The following is a 15,381-nucleotide window of genomic DNA, read 5'->3' on the forward strand; positions in this document are numbered from 1 at the left end:
TCCCTAAACACTTCCCTCGGGGGAATCCCTGTTGCCATTTTGAAGTGCGTTCCACTTTGTCAAGTGGACGAGGGAAGTTTGTATGGACAGACCCTCGATTTTGACCAAGGGAGCGAGTTTACTTCATAACCCTTACCCTCGCCTTGGTTTAGGGTTAGATTTACATGAAATGACATCCCTACCCAAAACCCAACTCTAACCCCAACCAGGCGACAATTGATTAAAGTTTAGAAAATATAAAAGAATACATCAGAAAAAGTAGTATAAACCAATAGTTAAAGTGACATACTAATGCAAACACCAAATCTAACCCTAAACCGAAGCGAAAAATGGTTTGAAAATAGGAAAAAGCAGTTGAGGAACCAATCCGTGAGAATGCCACGGAAAAAGACAGTCCGTAGCAGGGCCACGGAAAAATGCGGAGATCCGTGAGAATGCCACGGAAAAATGAGCACAAAATTCCGTGACTATCCCACGGAACTTTGTGAGATCATGTTGTTCTTAAGGGGATCGCACACCGGCCACGCCGCTCAGCGCCACGCCGTTCTAAAAAAATCAAACACATTGTTTTCTATGAGTATACGCACACCGGCGCCGCCAGGTGGCGCCTGTCCGCGCACCCAGCTGTGACGCAGGAAGTTTCTCAAATTCCTGTCGCGCCACACAGCGCCACTCACATAGTTTAACATTAAATAACATCATATTTGTCCCAAATCATTAACGATTAACATTGGCTGCTAACGTATATTTTGCATTTTGAAGTAGACGCTATCTGACGAAGCTCGCGCTATTTAATGTGCACTTCTGGTTTACAATACCTCCGAGTTGTCCAAGAAGCGACTCGACGCGGCGCGACGCTGAGCTGCGCGGCTGGTGTGCGATCCCCTTTAGAATTGAGAAACAGCCCATATGCTGAATCTCGCCACAGCAAACGCGTATTTTTAAAGTGTTTATTATTACAGTCAGGGATGGGCAGTATTTCAGATACATGTATTTAAAATACGTATTTGAAATACAAAATAGCATTTTGTATTTAAAGCTTTTGGAAAAATGAAATGTAATTTGTATTAAAATACATTTAAGATGAGTATTTTTAAATTACTCAAAATACTTTGAGCCAGTCAACCAGTCTGGGTGCTGCATGCATCAACTAGTTCAGACCAGACACACCCCTTCCCCCCACCCTAACATTTATCCAGGTAATCCGCAGTTGTACAACCCAGCCTTAAATCAGCAACTTTTCAGGAATAAGGTGAGGATGTGCTACTTATTCATTAAAATAGCTCATCAAATGTGTTTAAAGCATTAACGTTACTGCATGTTAGGGATGAGTGATATCATATAACAATACATATCGTAGATTGGTAGGCTAGCGATGATATAAATTGTGAATCGATGGAACTTTTTCTAAATTGTTTACAAAGATCGGGGTAAGCAAATATATCTGTGCAGCTTTTAGTGGGCAGGAATAATTGAAATGTTGGAGTGGGGGGGGAAAAGCAAGGGCGATTGAGTTATTGGGTGTGATGTGGTTTGTGTTATTATAACATTTTCGCAGTAACATCTTCACAGGAGCTTTCTCTTGTTAGCTTTGTGCAGTTGAAGCCTTGTTTACACTTTTGCAGTTTGCATGGCTCTACTGTACAGCGTGAACCTGCTGAACCTGCGGGCTCCTGAGTAAACCTACAAGGCTTTTATGCTCTCGTATAAAGAGAGAGTTACGACACGCTTTGGTCACGTGATTTATGTAACATTCTACAGTTCCAAGCCGGGCTGTCAATCTAAAGCTAAATTCCAAAATGTTGGCGTGTCCCTTTAAGTTGAATAATTATTGTTTATGACAGATTTATTACAAGTTGTGATGTATTGGTTCATGTCAAGTTGTCATAACAAAGATATCTCAAACAATGTCATCTTTGCATTAAAAATGAGTGATCTTTGTCATAAATGTGCATAAAATCTCCTTCATGTTCATGACACGTGTCATGTCATGATTATGAAGGTGTCATGTCAGCCTTATGCACACCCCTTCAAGTAAAGTGTTACCAAGGTTTTTTTGTAGTTTTCTATTTCCTACAGGGCAGGGAAAGGCAAGAGGTATGTCAAATAAAACTAAAGTGTCTAAGCAGTTGCACACATCTAAATGCTTTTTGGCATTCAGAAATAGACCCAGATAGAATTCAGCCTAAGGGATACTTGCACGGAATCCCCAATTTCACATGAATTTTGTTTATGTTCAAAATACTGTTTTTGTATTTAAAGGTGCAGTGTGTAATTTTTAGAAGGATCTCTTGACAGAAATGCAAAATACTATACAAAACTAAATTATCAGAGGGTGTTTAAAGACCTTTCATAATGAACCGTTATGTGTTTATTGCCTTAGAATGAGACGTTTTATCTACATACACAGAGGGTGCCCTTACATGGAAGCCGCCATTTTGTGCAGCCATGTTTTTACAGATGCCCTTTACAGACTTTTTTATTAAAGGAACAGTATGTAAGAAATTTATATCAATTAATCCTAAAATGGCCCTGATATGTCACTAGACATTAAGAAATCATTTTCATTTCAAATACTTATATCACTGACAACAGTGGTCTGGCCAGGATATTGTCATTTAAAAAGTGGAGTTGCAGCCCTCAACTGATGTTTATGTTGTCATTTTGTGTATTGGCCACCAGTTGTGTGATTGCAGTACCAGTTTTAGCCACAAGTTTTGTGATTGCAATACCAGTTTTGGCCACAATCCTACATACTGTTCCTTTAAGTTGTCTCCAACGATGACATATTTGTCCGGTGGCAGCTACCGTAGCTTCTCTATGTGTTTTAAAAGCAAGAGGTGAGCAGTGGACTGAGCCATTGGTTGCAATTCGCAACCTCACCACTAGATGCCATTAAAATTTACACACTGCACCTTTAAATACATTTTTCCACACAATATTTCGTATTTGTATTTGAAATACATTTTCATGTATTTATGCCCATCTCTGATACAGTGCCTTCATTATTACTGTAAAAGTATATTTATGTGATGTAAATACTGTTAAATAGCTTCAACTGAAATATTATCTGCATGGCTAACGGCTACTGTTAGCGATCTGATCTGGTCTGCCTGCTCTGCTGCACACTGTCGTTGGTAACGTTATATTTAAAGTACATTTAATAACAGTGAAAAACCTTGCTTATTGCACATATCCGTGGAAAGACGTCAGAAGTAAGAAGGTGAGACGGTATTACTTTAGGCAGCTTGTTTTGTCCATATGCATTTCACTGAAATGTGCAATGGTTTCACCTCAGAAATACATTGATAGACAGTTATAAGATGTGAATCCTTAATCTCTTACATTAAAATATCCTTATGTGTGATAATTGTCAGTGCAAATAAGGAGAGAGAGAGAGAGAGAGAGAGAGAGAGAGAGAGAGAGAGAGAGAGAGAGAGAGAGAGAGAGAGAGAGCATCCATAAGCAGGTGAGAAATTGATCTGCTAGCTAGTGAAGTCAAAATTCTTATAGTTACTGGATTAGCCTATACAGCAAACATATTTTGCCTATTTTTGTATAAGAGAAGTTAAAGTGTCACTGTCAAAATTTGTTATGTTACAGTTTCAAAATGACAATAGAGAGAACACTTAGATTAAAAAATAGTTTATAAAGCTGCCATAGTGGAGAAAATATATCAGCAGGGGACCACGCTTTGGAACCCCTAGATTTGGGCTAAGCCCACAATGTCTACAATGTCTGGCTATGCCCCTGGTATTTACTATGATTATTTCTACCTTCATGTGTATATGTCCTTTGTGCAACAAAATGTGCTCTCTAGATATTGCACTACAAGCGTCTGCTGTCCAGTGATTGTTCATAATGAGCGATGAGTTGTTATTCAATGTTATGCAAGTCTTTCTTTTACACTGTAAAAAAATTCCGTAGAAATTTCAATGTTATTGCAGCTGGGTTGCCGGTAATTTACCGTAGATATACATTTATGTTATTTACTGGCAAGAGTTTGTTCAAAGTTAAATAAATTTCAAATATTAACAAGTCTTTATCTTTACAGAATAAAACTATACAATAACAGCCTCATGCAAAGCATTCTGGGAACCAGAAATCATCATCAACCTTTTTCTGTTTTTTGGTCCAGATTTTGTTTCCCAGAATGTTTTGCTTGATGCTGTTTTTTTAGTTTTACTCTGTAAAGATAAAGACTTGTAAATGTTTAATTTTCATTTAACTTTGAACAAAATGTTGCCAGTAAAAAACATAAATGTAAATCTACGGTAAATTACCGGCAACCCAGCTGCAATTTCTACGGAATTTTTTTACAGTGTAGGATTAATAAACATGGAGTCATGCTATCATGTAGTGGTCAGTTTATACGTCAGTGATCTTATGAATGCATATAACTTCCCTTTTCATGCAGTTATTATATCAGTTAATTGATTATCGGTGATTAAATCTTTGTTTCAGTCTCATCATCAGATGTTTATTCTTCATTCATGCATTCAGTGCTGTAATTCCCACAGTCATCACGAGTGCCAGGGCGTCATGCTTTATGAAATGGTTAATGCATTAGGTGAAATAGATAAAGGAGTTCATCAGGCATCTCATGCAATCGAGGAAACGTCTTCAGGCCATGGAAAAGAAAGCTTGAATGTTTTTGTATTCAGATTCTTCAATGTTCACTGTTTTTTGAAAAGTCAAAGGTATGTTTGGGGATAATTTGTTGTTCACAAAGTTGTTTGGTTTAATTTTGTTTGTTATAAATTAACATTCTCCTACATCAAGATCTTATGTTGACATTTATATATGTCTTAAAATGACTAAAATCTGTTTAGAATGTGAGAAGGTGCTTTAGAAGGATATGTAGACTAAACTTCATCAATGTACAGTATGTGTGAATATATTTGAGTTTGTGTTTCACATGTATAGGTGTACATCAGGCATGTATGAGAGTGTGCACGCAACAATATTTGATGGCAATATTATTGGTCTCATATAGTGATAGACCATGAATAAAGCTTTCCTGTGTGATTCCTAATTTTACTGTTTGTTTCTAATGCGGAGTGATGTTTGTCTTGGCACAGCCTGTAAATTGAGACTTTGTCTGGGTTCTCTGCTAACCCAGACAGAAGACGTTTCCGTGCCGGATCTACACCGGATTCACACCAGAGCTACTATTTCTGCACAGATCCGGTGCGGATCCGGCCTGGAGTCGTCTGGTGTCTGGGAAATGCCTGACACTATTTAATTAAAAACTTAAAATATTAAAACTTAAATCTGACAAATAGACAATGATTGGTTGACATTGTTCTTTTTTTACTGGGGATATGAATAATATTGTGGAAAAAGTCATTAAAATACTGAAATGTTCAGTAAACAAAATAATCATATTGTTCCTTATTCAAAAATATGCAGTACATCCAAAAAAACAAAAAAGAAATGTGTTTATAGGAGCTTGTTTTGCCATTAACCCAGAACATTTCCTGACTTAAATTCTTCACTGATGCATTTCTAGTAAAATCCTGGAAGAATCGATTTAGGATGAACAACAGTTGACTCTATAGGGACCACTAGTGGTTGAGCTAAATGTGTGTTTGTTTGGAGAGGAGATGTTAAACAAGATGATCAGCTGAAGTTAATAGACTGATGATGGGTTTTTCCAGGAGTCTCCACTGAAGAATCTGATGATCCTCGTGTGTTTGAGTCTGGAAATGAAGCGGTCATCATGAACCAGTGAGCACAGAGGAGTGAGTAAAGTGAAATATAATAAATAATGTCTGCAATGATCATTATTCATCTTTACAATGTTTCTTAGAATATACATTCAAAAAAAAAATCCTTGTTGCACTTTAATTAAGTTTAATTAACTTAAATTGACAATTCAAGCTATTTGCTATAAATGATCAAAATAAAGTTGAAATAACTTAAGCTAATTCAACTTTGTTTTTATAATTTATAGCAACTTATTACTAGCCAATGCAGTTGAAATGACCTGTAAATCCAAGTTGATTCAACTTAACAATTTAAGTGCAAAAAGATTTTTCACAGTGTTGTGTTCAATTCTCCATAAACAAATGGCAACAGTAACTCTCGTCTCCTGTAAATCTCTTATCATTAAAAAAACCTCAAGCAGTCGATTGGAACGTTATGTGTTTTTCTGTTATCTGCAATCGCCAGCCTGTAGTTTACAGTAAATACAACCATCACAACTCCTAATCATAACATCAATCTGCATATGACCTGCTTATGATAAACTGCATCTTGCTCATCTCTCGTCTGTGTGTGTGTGTGTGTGTGTGTGTGTGTGTGTGTGTGTGTGTGTGTGTGTGTGTGTGTGTGTGTGTGTGCGCGCGCGCGTGCGTGTTTTAATCCCTACAGGTATCAAAGGGATATTAAACAATTTTTCATATTTATCACAGTTACTGGGAATATTGCTGCATGAAGTTTATGCAACTTAATTAAGTCAATTCCACCTACTTTAAGTGATAAGTTGACATAACTTATAAAAAACTAGTTGAAATTGTTTTAACTTAATTTGTTAAATTAAAAGTAACATCAAATATATTTTGGCAGTGTTGGGGAAAATTATTTGCATTACAATATTAAGTTACTCCCAAAAAAAGGTAACTTATTGCGTTACTTGGTTACTTTTCTTGGAAATGTATACTTGCGTTACTTTGAAGTTTCATTTTGCTTTACTTTGTATTACTCGGATGAGGTTTGATCTCTTTCAGGCCAAATTTATCAGAAATTTTATATTTTCATTGCAAAAATGTCTAGCTCTGGCCTGCCATCTCTGCTTCTAACTTAAACTGTTCCCGCTCAGGTGCGCACGCATAATTCTACTTGACTTCATTCAGTTTAATACATACATTACTGTAAAAAAATCAAATTAATTAAACTGAAAAGTAAGTTGCATTACTTTTTATAAAAGTAACTCAAATATTAATGTGTACATTTATAAAGTAATGCGTAACGTTACTTCAGAAAAGCAATATTATTACGTAATGCATGTTACTTATAATGCATTACCCCAACATTGTATGTTGACATATAGTATATACAGTATAAAAAAAATTTTTTACAATGTATGTACCGGAGAGCAATGGTGAAAGTAACATTTTTCAGAAAAACATAATTTACATTTATAAATAAAATACAGCTTTAGGAATTTATTTATCATGGTTGAAAACAGCTTTCTGGACCTACACACGCAAAACAATGATGAAATAATTCAAAAAGATAAAAGATGCTGTCATAGTTTTAAAATGCAAATGCAGTCAGGGCTCTGAGAAAATCACTTTGTTACTTTCACCCCGATTCTCCTCTAATATTATGTAGATGACTGTTTAATAATTGTGAAAACCCTCATTTAGATTTATTTTGTTTTTTTATTCAAGGTTCCTTGATTGTTGGATTCTTGATCGTGTGTTTCTTCATTCATAATGAAGCTCGCATTATTAAGCGTATCTGTCCCGCTCATATCCTACAAATGTTTTGGCGAGCATATCTTTACATATTTAGCCGTCATCATCTGGCTTCTGCTCTTGGCTCACATGCTAAGCCACACACAAAAAGGCTTGTCGGGTGGATTTGGCCGTGGGGTGCTGGTGACGGGCTGTGACAGTGGATTTGGACATCATCTCGCTAAGAAACTGGACAGCATGGGTTTCACGGTGTTTGCTGGATGCTTAAACCCCAACAGTCCTGGGGCTGAGAGTCTGACTGAAGAAGGGTCTGATCGGATGAAGATAATACGACTGGATGTGACCAAAGATGAACATGTAAAGTTGGCCAAGGACTTCGTGAAGGCAAATTTGCCAGAGAATGGTGACTGACTCAAATACTTTAAGCCTTTCAAATGTATTGACTGTAAATGCTCTAGTTTTCAATACTTTTGTTGTTGTTTCTTCAGGTCTTTATGCTGTGGTGAACAACGCAGGAGTGAGCGACTGGGGTGAAATCGAGTGGAGTACAGCTGAGGACTTTCAGAAGATGGCTGATGTTAATTTATTCGGTGCCATCAGAGTCACCATTGCTTTCTTGTCTCTTGTCAGGGCTTCTAAAGGTCCATCAGTAACCTAACGTGTCATGTTTTGCGTGCAATTCATTGTTGATTAATTTATTTATGGAATGTATCGCTGTGTTTAATTCTCAGGTCGTATGTTGTACGTCTCAAGTATCTTTTCTTTCTTCAACTGTCTGAATATGGGAGCGTACAGCATGTCCAAGCGAGGACTAGAGGCATTTGCAGACTGTTTAAGAGTAGAGATGGCCAGTTTTGGGGTTAAGGTAAACCCTCATACTTGATGTTGGACTATTTTTTTAATCCTTACCAAGTAGACATTGCTTGGAGATGTGCTCATTTTATGTCCCTTGTTTTAGGTCAGTATTATTCAACCTGGAAATTTTGGTGCCGCCACAAACATTCAACGCAAGAAAACCTCACAGGACATATGGGATGAGTTTGACGCTGCACGTAAACTTAAATTCAGCCAGAAATACATTGAGATGGCATGTGAATATTTCCAGTCGGTCTGCTCGTTAGGATTTAAGGATTGCACAATGGTAATCGATGCCATGTTGCACGCACTTACCTCTGCCAAACCTCGAGCTCGATACCTGCTGGTTTCCTGGCTGGATTTGTGTTTTTTCTACATCTTCCCTTTTCTGCCCACATACATCACTGATGCTGTGTTTAGTCTGAGCCCCATGTATCAACATCGTGAAGTTATGCTTTACTCTTAAAATTCAAATATAAAAACCTTGACAATAACATAAACAAATAAATATTACATTACCAGATATGAATAAAAACAGAGGTTACTTGTTTGCTTTCTAAGAATGTTTTGTGTAATTGATTTTTTTCAGCTTTAACCTCCTTTGTTAAGAAACATGAAGTCTGCAACAGTGTTAAATTATATCTAAAATATATATGTAATATATAAAAAATATGCATTATCAGAAAAAAATACATCGCACTGTAAAAAAATGTTAAACCAACTTGGTTTTGCAAGTCAATTCAACCTACTCTTTTAAGTTAAGTTTTGGCTCAAAAAAGTAACCATAACTTATAAAATTGTGTTGAAATTGTTTAACTTAATTTTTTAAGTTAAAGTTACATCAAAATATGTGTTTATTTGACAAAAATCCTGCAATTTTTTACAGTGCAGCTGTCACTGGATCAGTACCCTTTTAAATGATCCTAAAATTTAGCATTAGGTACAGATATGTATACAGTAGGTTATGTACTTTTAATATGAAGTCTTTAGGCCCAAAGCTGTACTTTTCGAAAGGGTACAACCCAATGACAACTTGGGCACATATTTTTTTCTGACGGTGTCCTTAAATACCAGCAGTTGCATTTGTAGTACATTGTTGTTTTGTGCTAAATAAAAGTGTAAACATTATCCACTACAAATTAAGTAAATAAAGTATACTTCTACTTCAGTGCACAAACACCACCTTCAATTGATTATTTGTGTATCGAAATAAATTCTAGACAACGGATCTGTATCCGTACCAGATCTTTGCCGAAGTCTGCGGCTCCGGTTCGTATCCAGCCCGGAGTTGTCTGCTGTATGTTGTCTCACTTGTGTACACTTAGATCTTCTTAAGTTTATCTTAGGCACTAAAGACAAATATTTGTTTATTCAAAACAAAATTAGTGCATGAAAATAGTAAATTTAATAAGGAGTGGTTTCCCCGGCAGGGTTTAGGTTAATCCGAGACTAGGCTTTAGTTATATTAGTACAATTAAGACGTTTTTTTTTTTTTACAAACAAACCTTACAAAAAATACTAGTACAGGTGTGCATCTTGAGACAAAACTATTTCACTAATATATGTTAAGGGCAAGATATTAAAGCAGCTCAAGCATGCATTTTAGTCCAGGACTAGGATTAGACTATTTCTTGACTAAAATAAATATAAGAGCTGTCCAAACTGAAAACATCTTGCACAGACATATCCTAAAATACATCAGTGCCCTTTGTTTATCCTCAAAATGCACGCCCAGTAATGTTTATAGTAAGACATGTTTGTTAAAACTAATTATATTTCCTTATTAAACTAAGGCCTAGTCCTGGCTTAAACTAATCCCTGTCTGGGAAACCGCCTCTAAGTGTACTTATTTAGTGCACCTGGGTTACAGTATTTGGTTATTAAAATTAAATATTTTCTCCTACATTACCATTTAAAATAAAGTAGCACTGTAAAAAAACTGCTGTAGTTATGCAGCAGTTTGCCAGTATCTTACTGTAGATTTATATTTATCTAACATTAAACATTAACAAGTCTTTACAGAATAAGAGTATAAAATAAAAGCATCATGCAAAGCACGTCTGGGAACCAGAAATCCTCATCAAACGTTTTTTTTTTTTCACAGAAATGCTTTGCATAATGCTCTACTTTTTTATAGTTTCTTTTTCCTGTAAAGATAGTCTTTAATTAATGTTCATTTATTTTTAAACAAACTGTTGCCAGTAAATAACATACATTTCAATCTACAGTAAGGTATACTGGCAAACTTCTACCAGTAATACCTTCATTTCTACAGACATTTTAACAGTGTGCTTTCTCTTATACAGTATATTTATTTTTTATATTTTTTACCTATATGATCAATGTTAATAACAGTGTCAACTGCCTTTGAAGAAAGCAGACTTGCAGTAAAAGGGAAAGTAAGACTTTGGTTTTGCATTTGCATTCGTAATGTTGTCATTTATGTGTTTACAGCTGTAGTAGAAGGAAATGTGGCGAGTATTATTTAAATAGGTAAATGTACTGAAGAGAGAAGTCAACAGACAGATAAATGTCTGCTTTAGGACTTTCCCTTTGTAGTGTATCCTGCTTTTATAAATATTATAGCATGTGAATGTCTTATTTCTCTCTGCTCTGTTTACATGCATGTACTGAAGAAGATAACCATCGCTTTAGTTTTAGTCTTAAATGTGTGTGCATTCATAATAAGAGGAAGCAGAAGTGTGTCATTGGCAATAGAGATTGGACTTAGGGACGGTCTGTAAAGACAGGTGTTCCTTTCCAACCACAAGGTCATGACTGCTCGAATGAAGGTTCCAGTCAAACATAAAAGCAGGTTTTTATATGATCAAAGTTTTGAGATGACTGTAGAGAAAGCATTCAATGTGTGTTTATCAGATCACAGATTAACATCACTGACAGACTCAGAATAATCACTTTATTAAAACTCTATTGTTGTAAAAATAAACAAGATCAATGCCTTCATACAGTGTCACATCAACTGGTCGATTACATTAACAAGCAGTCGCATACAATAAAAAAGCATCTGCATTTCAAAAAAATGATACTAAACGTTATATACAGTACAAATCTATCTACCGAAGGATAAGCCAAGCACCAAACAAATCTACATCACCGCTATCTAAACGAAAAACATATACTGCAAACTCCACATCGCTCACATCGTAAAAGACGATGGGTTTTCAAGACTGCCCTCAACCACAGTTTTGTTAGCTGATAAATACAAGTCAGATGTCTGCTGAGAGGAACGACCGGAGTAGATGTACCTCTTTCCCAAACACCTTACGTCCTGCAGGATCTGACAAAAATGACTCCTGAATTTCACCCCGATGAAGGCGTAGAGAATGGGATTCAAGCAGCAGTGAAGATAAGCCACGTTCCTGCTGACGGACATTGTCATCAAGATCATCTGCTCGTCCTTACAAGTTCTACTTTTGAAAAGTTTCATGGTATGAATGAGAAGAGCCACGTTGTAAGGCAGATGGCAGAGCACGAAGACCAAGACCACGACGAGGACCACGCGCACCGCCTTGTGCTTCCGAAAGTTCCTGGCTTTGAGCAGAGATCCAATGATGCACGAGTAGCAGAACATCATGACCAGAAGTGGCACCAGGAACCCGACCACCATCTGAGTGCCGGGAATCAGGACCTTCATCACTTTAGCCGTGTCTTGTAACTGATACAAAGGAATGCATTCATTGCCGTCCGTCTCCTCGACCCGCTGGTAATACACGAAGGTCGGCACCGACAGGAAGACGGCGAGCAGCCATGTTACGGAGCAGATGAGACGACTGTACACATGAACTCGAGTTCGAATCCGCACTGATCTTCTGGCCTGGACGATGGCTACGTAGCGGTCGCCGCTGATGCAGGCCAACAGAAGCGTGCTGCTGTACAGATTGATGCTGTAAGAACCTGACAGCACCTTGCAAGCCCACGTTCCCATATACCAGTCGTGCCTTTCGTTATAGATGATCAACGGTAGGGCGACGACGAAGAGAAGATCGGCCAACGCCACGTTAACCAGGTAGATGTCTGTCATGGTCTTGGCTTTCTTGTACAACGCGTACGTGACGAGGACCAAGATGTTGCCCACCAGGCCGAGAACACAGATCAGAGAGTAGATGTAAGTTTGGATGACCACCTCGTGCTCGTGGTTCCATCTCAGGTTACAAGGCTCCTGGTCGTAAAATGAAGTGGAGTCGTCGTCGGTGTAATTCTCATAATAATCGACAGTATACGAGACATTGTAATCCATAGCTGCTCTTTCCTGAAAGAAAAGGTTGATGTAGTTGAAATTTATTTCTTTAAAGGCTTCTCTGTTGAAGGCACATTTGTATAACGTGAGAGGGAAGCCATGCAAATCATTGTTTTCAGCATCATGCGTGTTGCTGAATAGATAATAGAGGAGATAATGACACCACAAGCATCTGTATGAAAAGATGACGGCTGTGTGTTTCCTGGTTAAACACGCTTTTGGTGTTTCAGTACATTTTACCATCAAACCCACAGTATTTCTTGTGTAGATCGGCACGAATAGACAGTCTGAACAAACATTCTTTTTTACTATTTTTCACATTAAGAAATAATAGTAATGTTAAAATGATGAAATATCACATTTTATGTTTTTTGATCCTTCGTAAGAAGTCTGCACCTCAAACATTTGACTACCTGTGGTTAATATGATCAACTTAATTAAAGTATAAACCTTTAAGGTTTTAAATGCATTAGAAATACAATTCAGTTTAAGAAACGTTGCAAATATTTTAAAATAAATGCTGTACCTTTGTGAAAGTTTTTCTTCAATTCGACATTCAAAAAGAGAAAGTTGACTTGTAAAGCACCTGCTTCAGTGTTGAGCTCTTCTGGCTGTTCTTTTGTATTTGTATAGACCGGCCCCATTCGTGATGTGATGTCATGTCATGCACGATCATCGGTGGTAAGAAAATGTCTCTGTTGTTAGAAGCTTCTGCTATCTGCTGAGGCATCTTCCACATTGCTTTCTGCACAATTTTCACCTACACCATGAAAGAAACTTTACTTGGCTTTAACCACCTACATGAAACGCTTTGATCCCACAGAAGCTTTTATGATTTTATATAAATACAAAATGATGAGAGTGCTATACATTCCCTTTATAATGGAAACTTTATTGTTTTATTTTATATAAAGACTTTAGGACTTACAGCTTAGACCATCACTGATTTCCCTGTATCTTTACAGAAAGTTATTGGTAGCACACGTAGATTTTAATTGAAAATGTTTTTTATCCAAAGTGATATACAGTAAAATCTGAGATTGTTCAGAGAAGAACTAAGTCTAGGTTTGTTTAACCACTGCAAAAGATTTCTTTGTTTGAATTTGTACTAATGCATTTTTCAAATTAAAAGTTTTATTCAGTGTTCGAATTATGTCAACGATTATGGGGGCCCCCTAGATAAGCCCCACCCACCCAAACCCCCATCATTAAAGGGTTGCCATTATTGGTCCTTAATTCAATGGTTCTCAAATGTTTTGGGTGTGCGGCCCCCCTTCTGTATGGTGCATCCCTTCATGCCCCCCTCAAAGAAAATTGACATAAAACATTCCAAAACATCACATTTGAATTGAACAAAACATATTAAATTTAACAATGTAGTGCTCTTGGTCACCAGTAGTAGCCTTTTTTTCTAAGATTTAATTGCACAGAATTGATAATCAATTTATGTTTTTTATAAAATAGCATCAATCTGGGGCCCCTGGCACCATCTCAGGGCCCCCCAGGGGGCCATGCCCCCAGTCTGAGAAGCAAACCCAAATTACCCTTGACTCAAACCCTAGCCATTTTTACCCCTTAAATTAGTGTGAAATAATAGTTTGAGAAGATTTTTTTGTAAAGCCCCTAACCCTAAAGATAACTAAAGATAATAATTAAAGATAATAACTAAAGATAATAAGCAGGCCACAACTCGCATGTCTCTTCTTCTTATTTCAGAATATTAACAATTATAAAGTTGACTACTATTCTTAGTTAAGCATAAAGTGTTGTAATAGGGTTATGACTTGTGAATGTAATGCTCGGTTAACTAAAATAAACCAGTCTTGTTGACGTATGCAGCCTTCATATGCGACCTCCGGATCGACTCGTCTGTCAATTTCTCCAGAAAACAGCTTGTGGCCCACTTTAGAGTTTATTTCAAACAGAAATTTTTGGATTCATTTATTGCAACAATTTTTGGGACAATTAATAGACAGTATCGCTATGTGTCAGGAGAATTTTAAATTCATGTAGTATTTTGTATATAAAAACCAGGGAACCCCCCTAATATTATATTTTTTCTCAATGCTTAGGAGGTCCATGACCACCTCAGCCCCCCCTCAAGTCAAACACTAACTTGTATCTGTTAATGCACAGCGTTCAAACCCAAGCCTTGAGTTGCCCTAAATCAGATAAAAGAAATGTTTATGTGAGGCGTGTTGGTGTTTGACATTTAAACTTGATAATAGTGCTGATTTTCGTTTTGATATGTAAATTTACTGACCTATTTGAAAATATGAAGAGCTCGGATGCAAAACCCTCTAAGTGCGTCTGACATGTTTTCTTAATGAGTATTTTTTTATCAGACTCATACTGGATTCTGCCAACAGCATTATTTCTGAATGGCCTGAAGCCGGGATGAAGCAGATTTGAAGCGTACGTGTTTGATGACCGTATAATATCTGCAGGGAGCATCCGGTCAATATTATTATCTCATTTTTTGGATGGAGGGTTGTTAAGATTACTCAGTGGGTGCTCGCTGCTCATGTTTCATTTCCGCTCCTTCGTCCTCCAGTCTCTGACCCAGAAACTCATCATGCACCGCCATTTTGGCTGTTTATCAATCTGAAGGCTGCAGCCTCAGGAGGTTAAATTTGTAGATTGCATACATAATCAGGACTCTTATTTGAGAATATTAACAATTATAAAGTTGACGTATTATTAGTTAATGGTAAATTGTTGTAATATCCTAATGAGTTGTGAATGTAATGCTAGTTAATGTAAATAAACCAGGCTTGATGATGCATGCAGCGTGCATAGGCTGTAGCCTTTGTATTAAGTTGTCTAATTGCTCCAAAATGAGAT

At 37.0% G+C, this 15,381-nt stretch overlaps 2 protein-coding genes across 3 annotated transcripts; one reads left to right on the forward strand and one right to left on the reverse strand.

Moving 5' to 3' along the window:
* Nucleotides 1–1,177: 1,177 nt before the first annotated feature.
* On the forward strand, nt 1,178–9,438 carry LOC135749014 (retinol dehydrogenase 7). Of its 2 annotated transcripts, none has more exons than XM_065267373.2 (6): nt 1,178–1,252; nt 5,661–5,744; nt 7,398–7,827; nt 7,913–8,065; nt 8,156–8,289; nt 8,383–9,438. In XM_065267373.2, exons 3-6 carry the CDS (start codon nt 7,443–7,445, stop codon nt 8,743–8,745), a joined length of 1,035 nt encoding a protein of 344 aa, XP_065123445.1. In that variant the 5' UTR covers nt 1,178–1,252; nt 5,661–5,744; nt 7,398–7,442; the 3' UTR covers nt 8,746–9,438. The 2 variants fall into 2 exon arrangements, with proteins under 2 accessions (XP_065123445.1, XP_065123447.1); XM_065267375.2 differs by lacking the exon at nt 1,178–1,252 and adding an exon at nt 4,331–4,700.
* A 1,741-nt stretch (nt 9,439–11,179) lies between these two features.
* ccr6b (chemokine (C-C motif) receptor 6b) lies at nt 11,180–13,433 on the reverse strand. The gene is made up of 2 exons (XM_065267456.2): nt 13,064–13,433; nt 11,180–12,549 (listed from the first exon to the last, which is right to left on the reverse strand). Exon 2 carries the CDS (start codon nt 12,535–12,537, stop codon nt 11,437–11,439), a length of 1,101 nt encoding a protein of 366 aa, XP_065123528.1. The 5' UTR covers nt 12,538–12,549; nt 13,064–13,433; the 3' UTR covers nt 11,180–11,436.
* Between the last annotated feature and the right edge of the window lie 1,948 nt (nt 13,434–15,381).

Source organism: Paramisgurnus dabryanus, chromosome 17 (genome assembly GCF_030506205.2).
Source record: "Paramisgurnus dabryanus chromosome 17, PD_genome_1.1, whole genome shotgun sequence".
NCBI lineage: Eukaryota > Metazoa > Chordata > Actinopteri > Cypriniformes > Cobitidae > Paramisgurnus > Paramisgurnus dabryanus.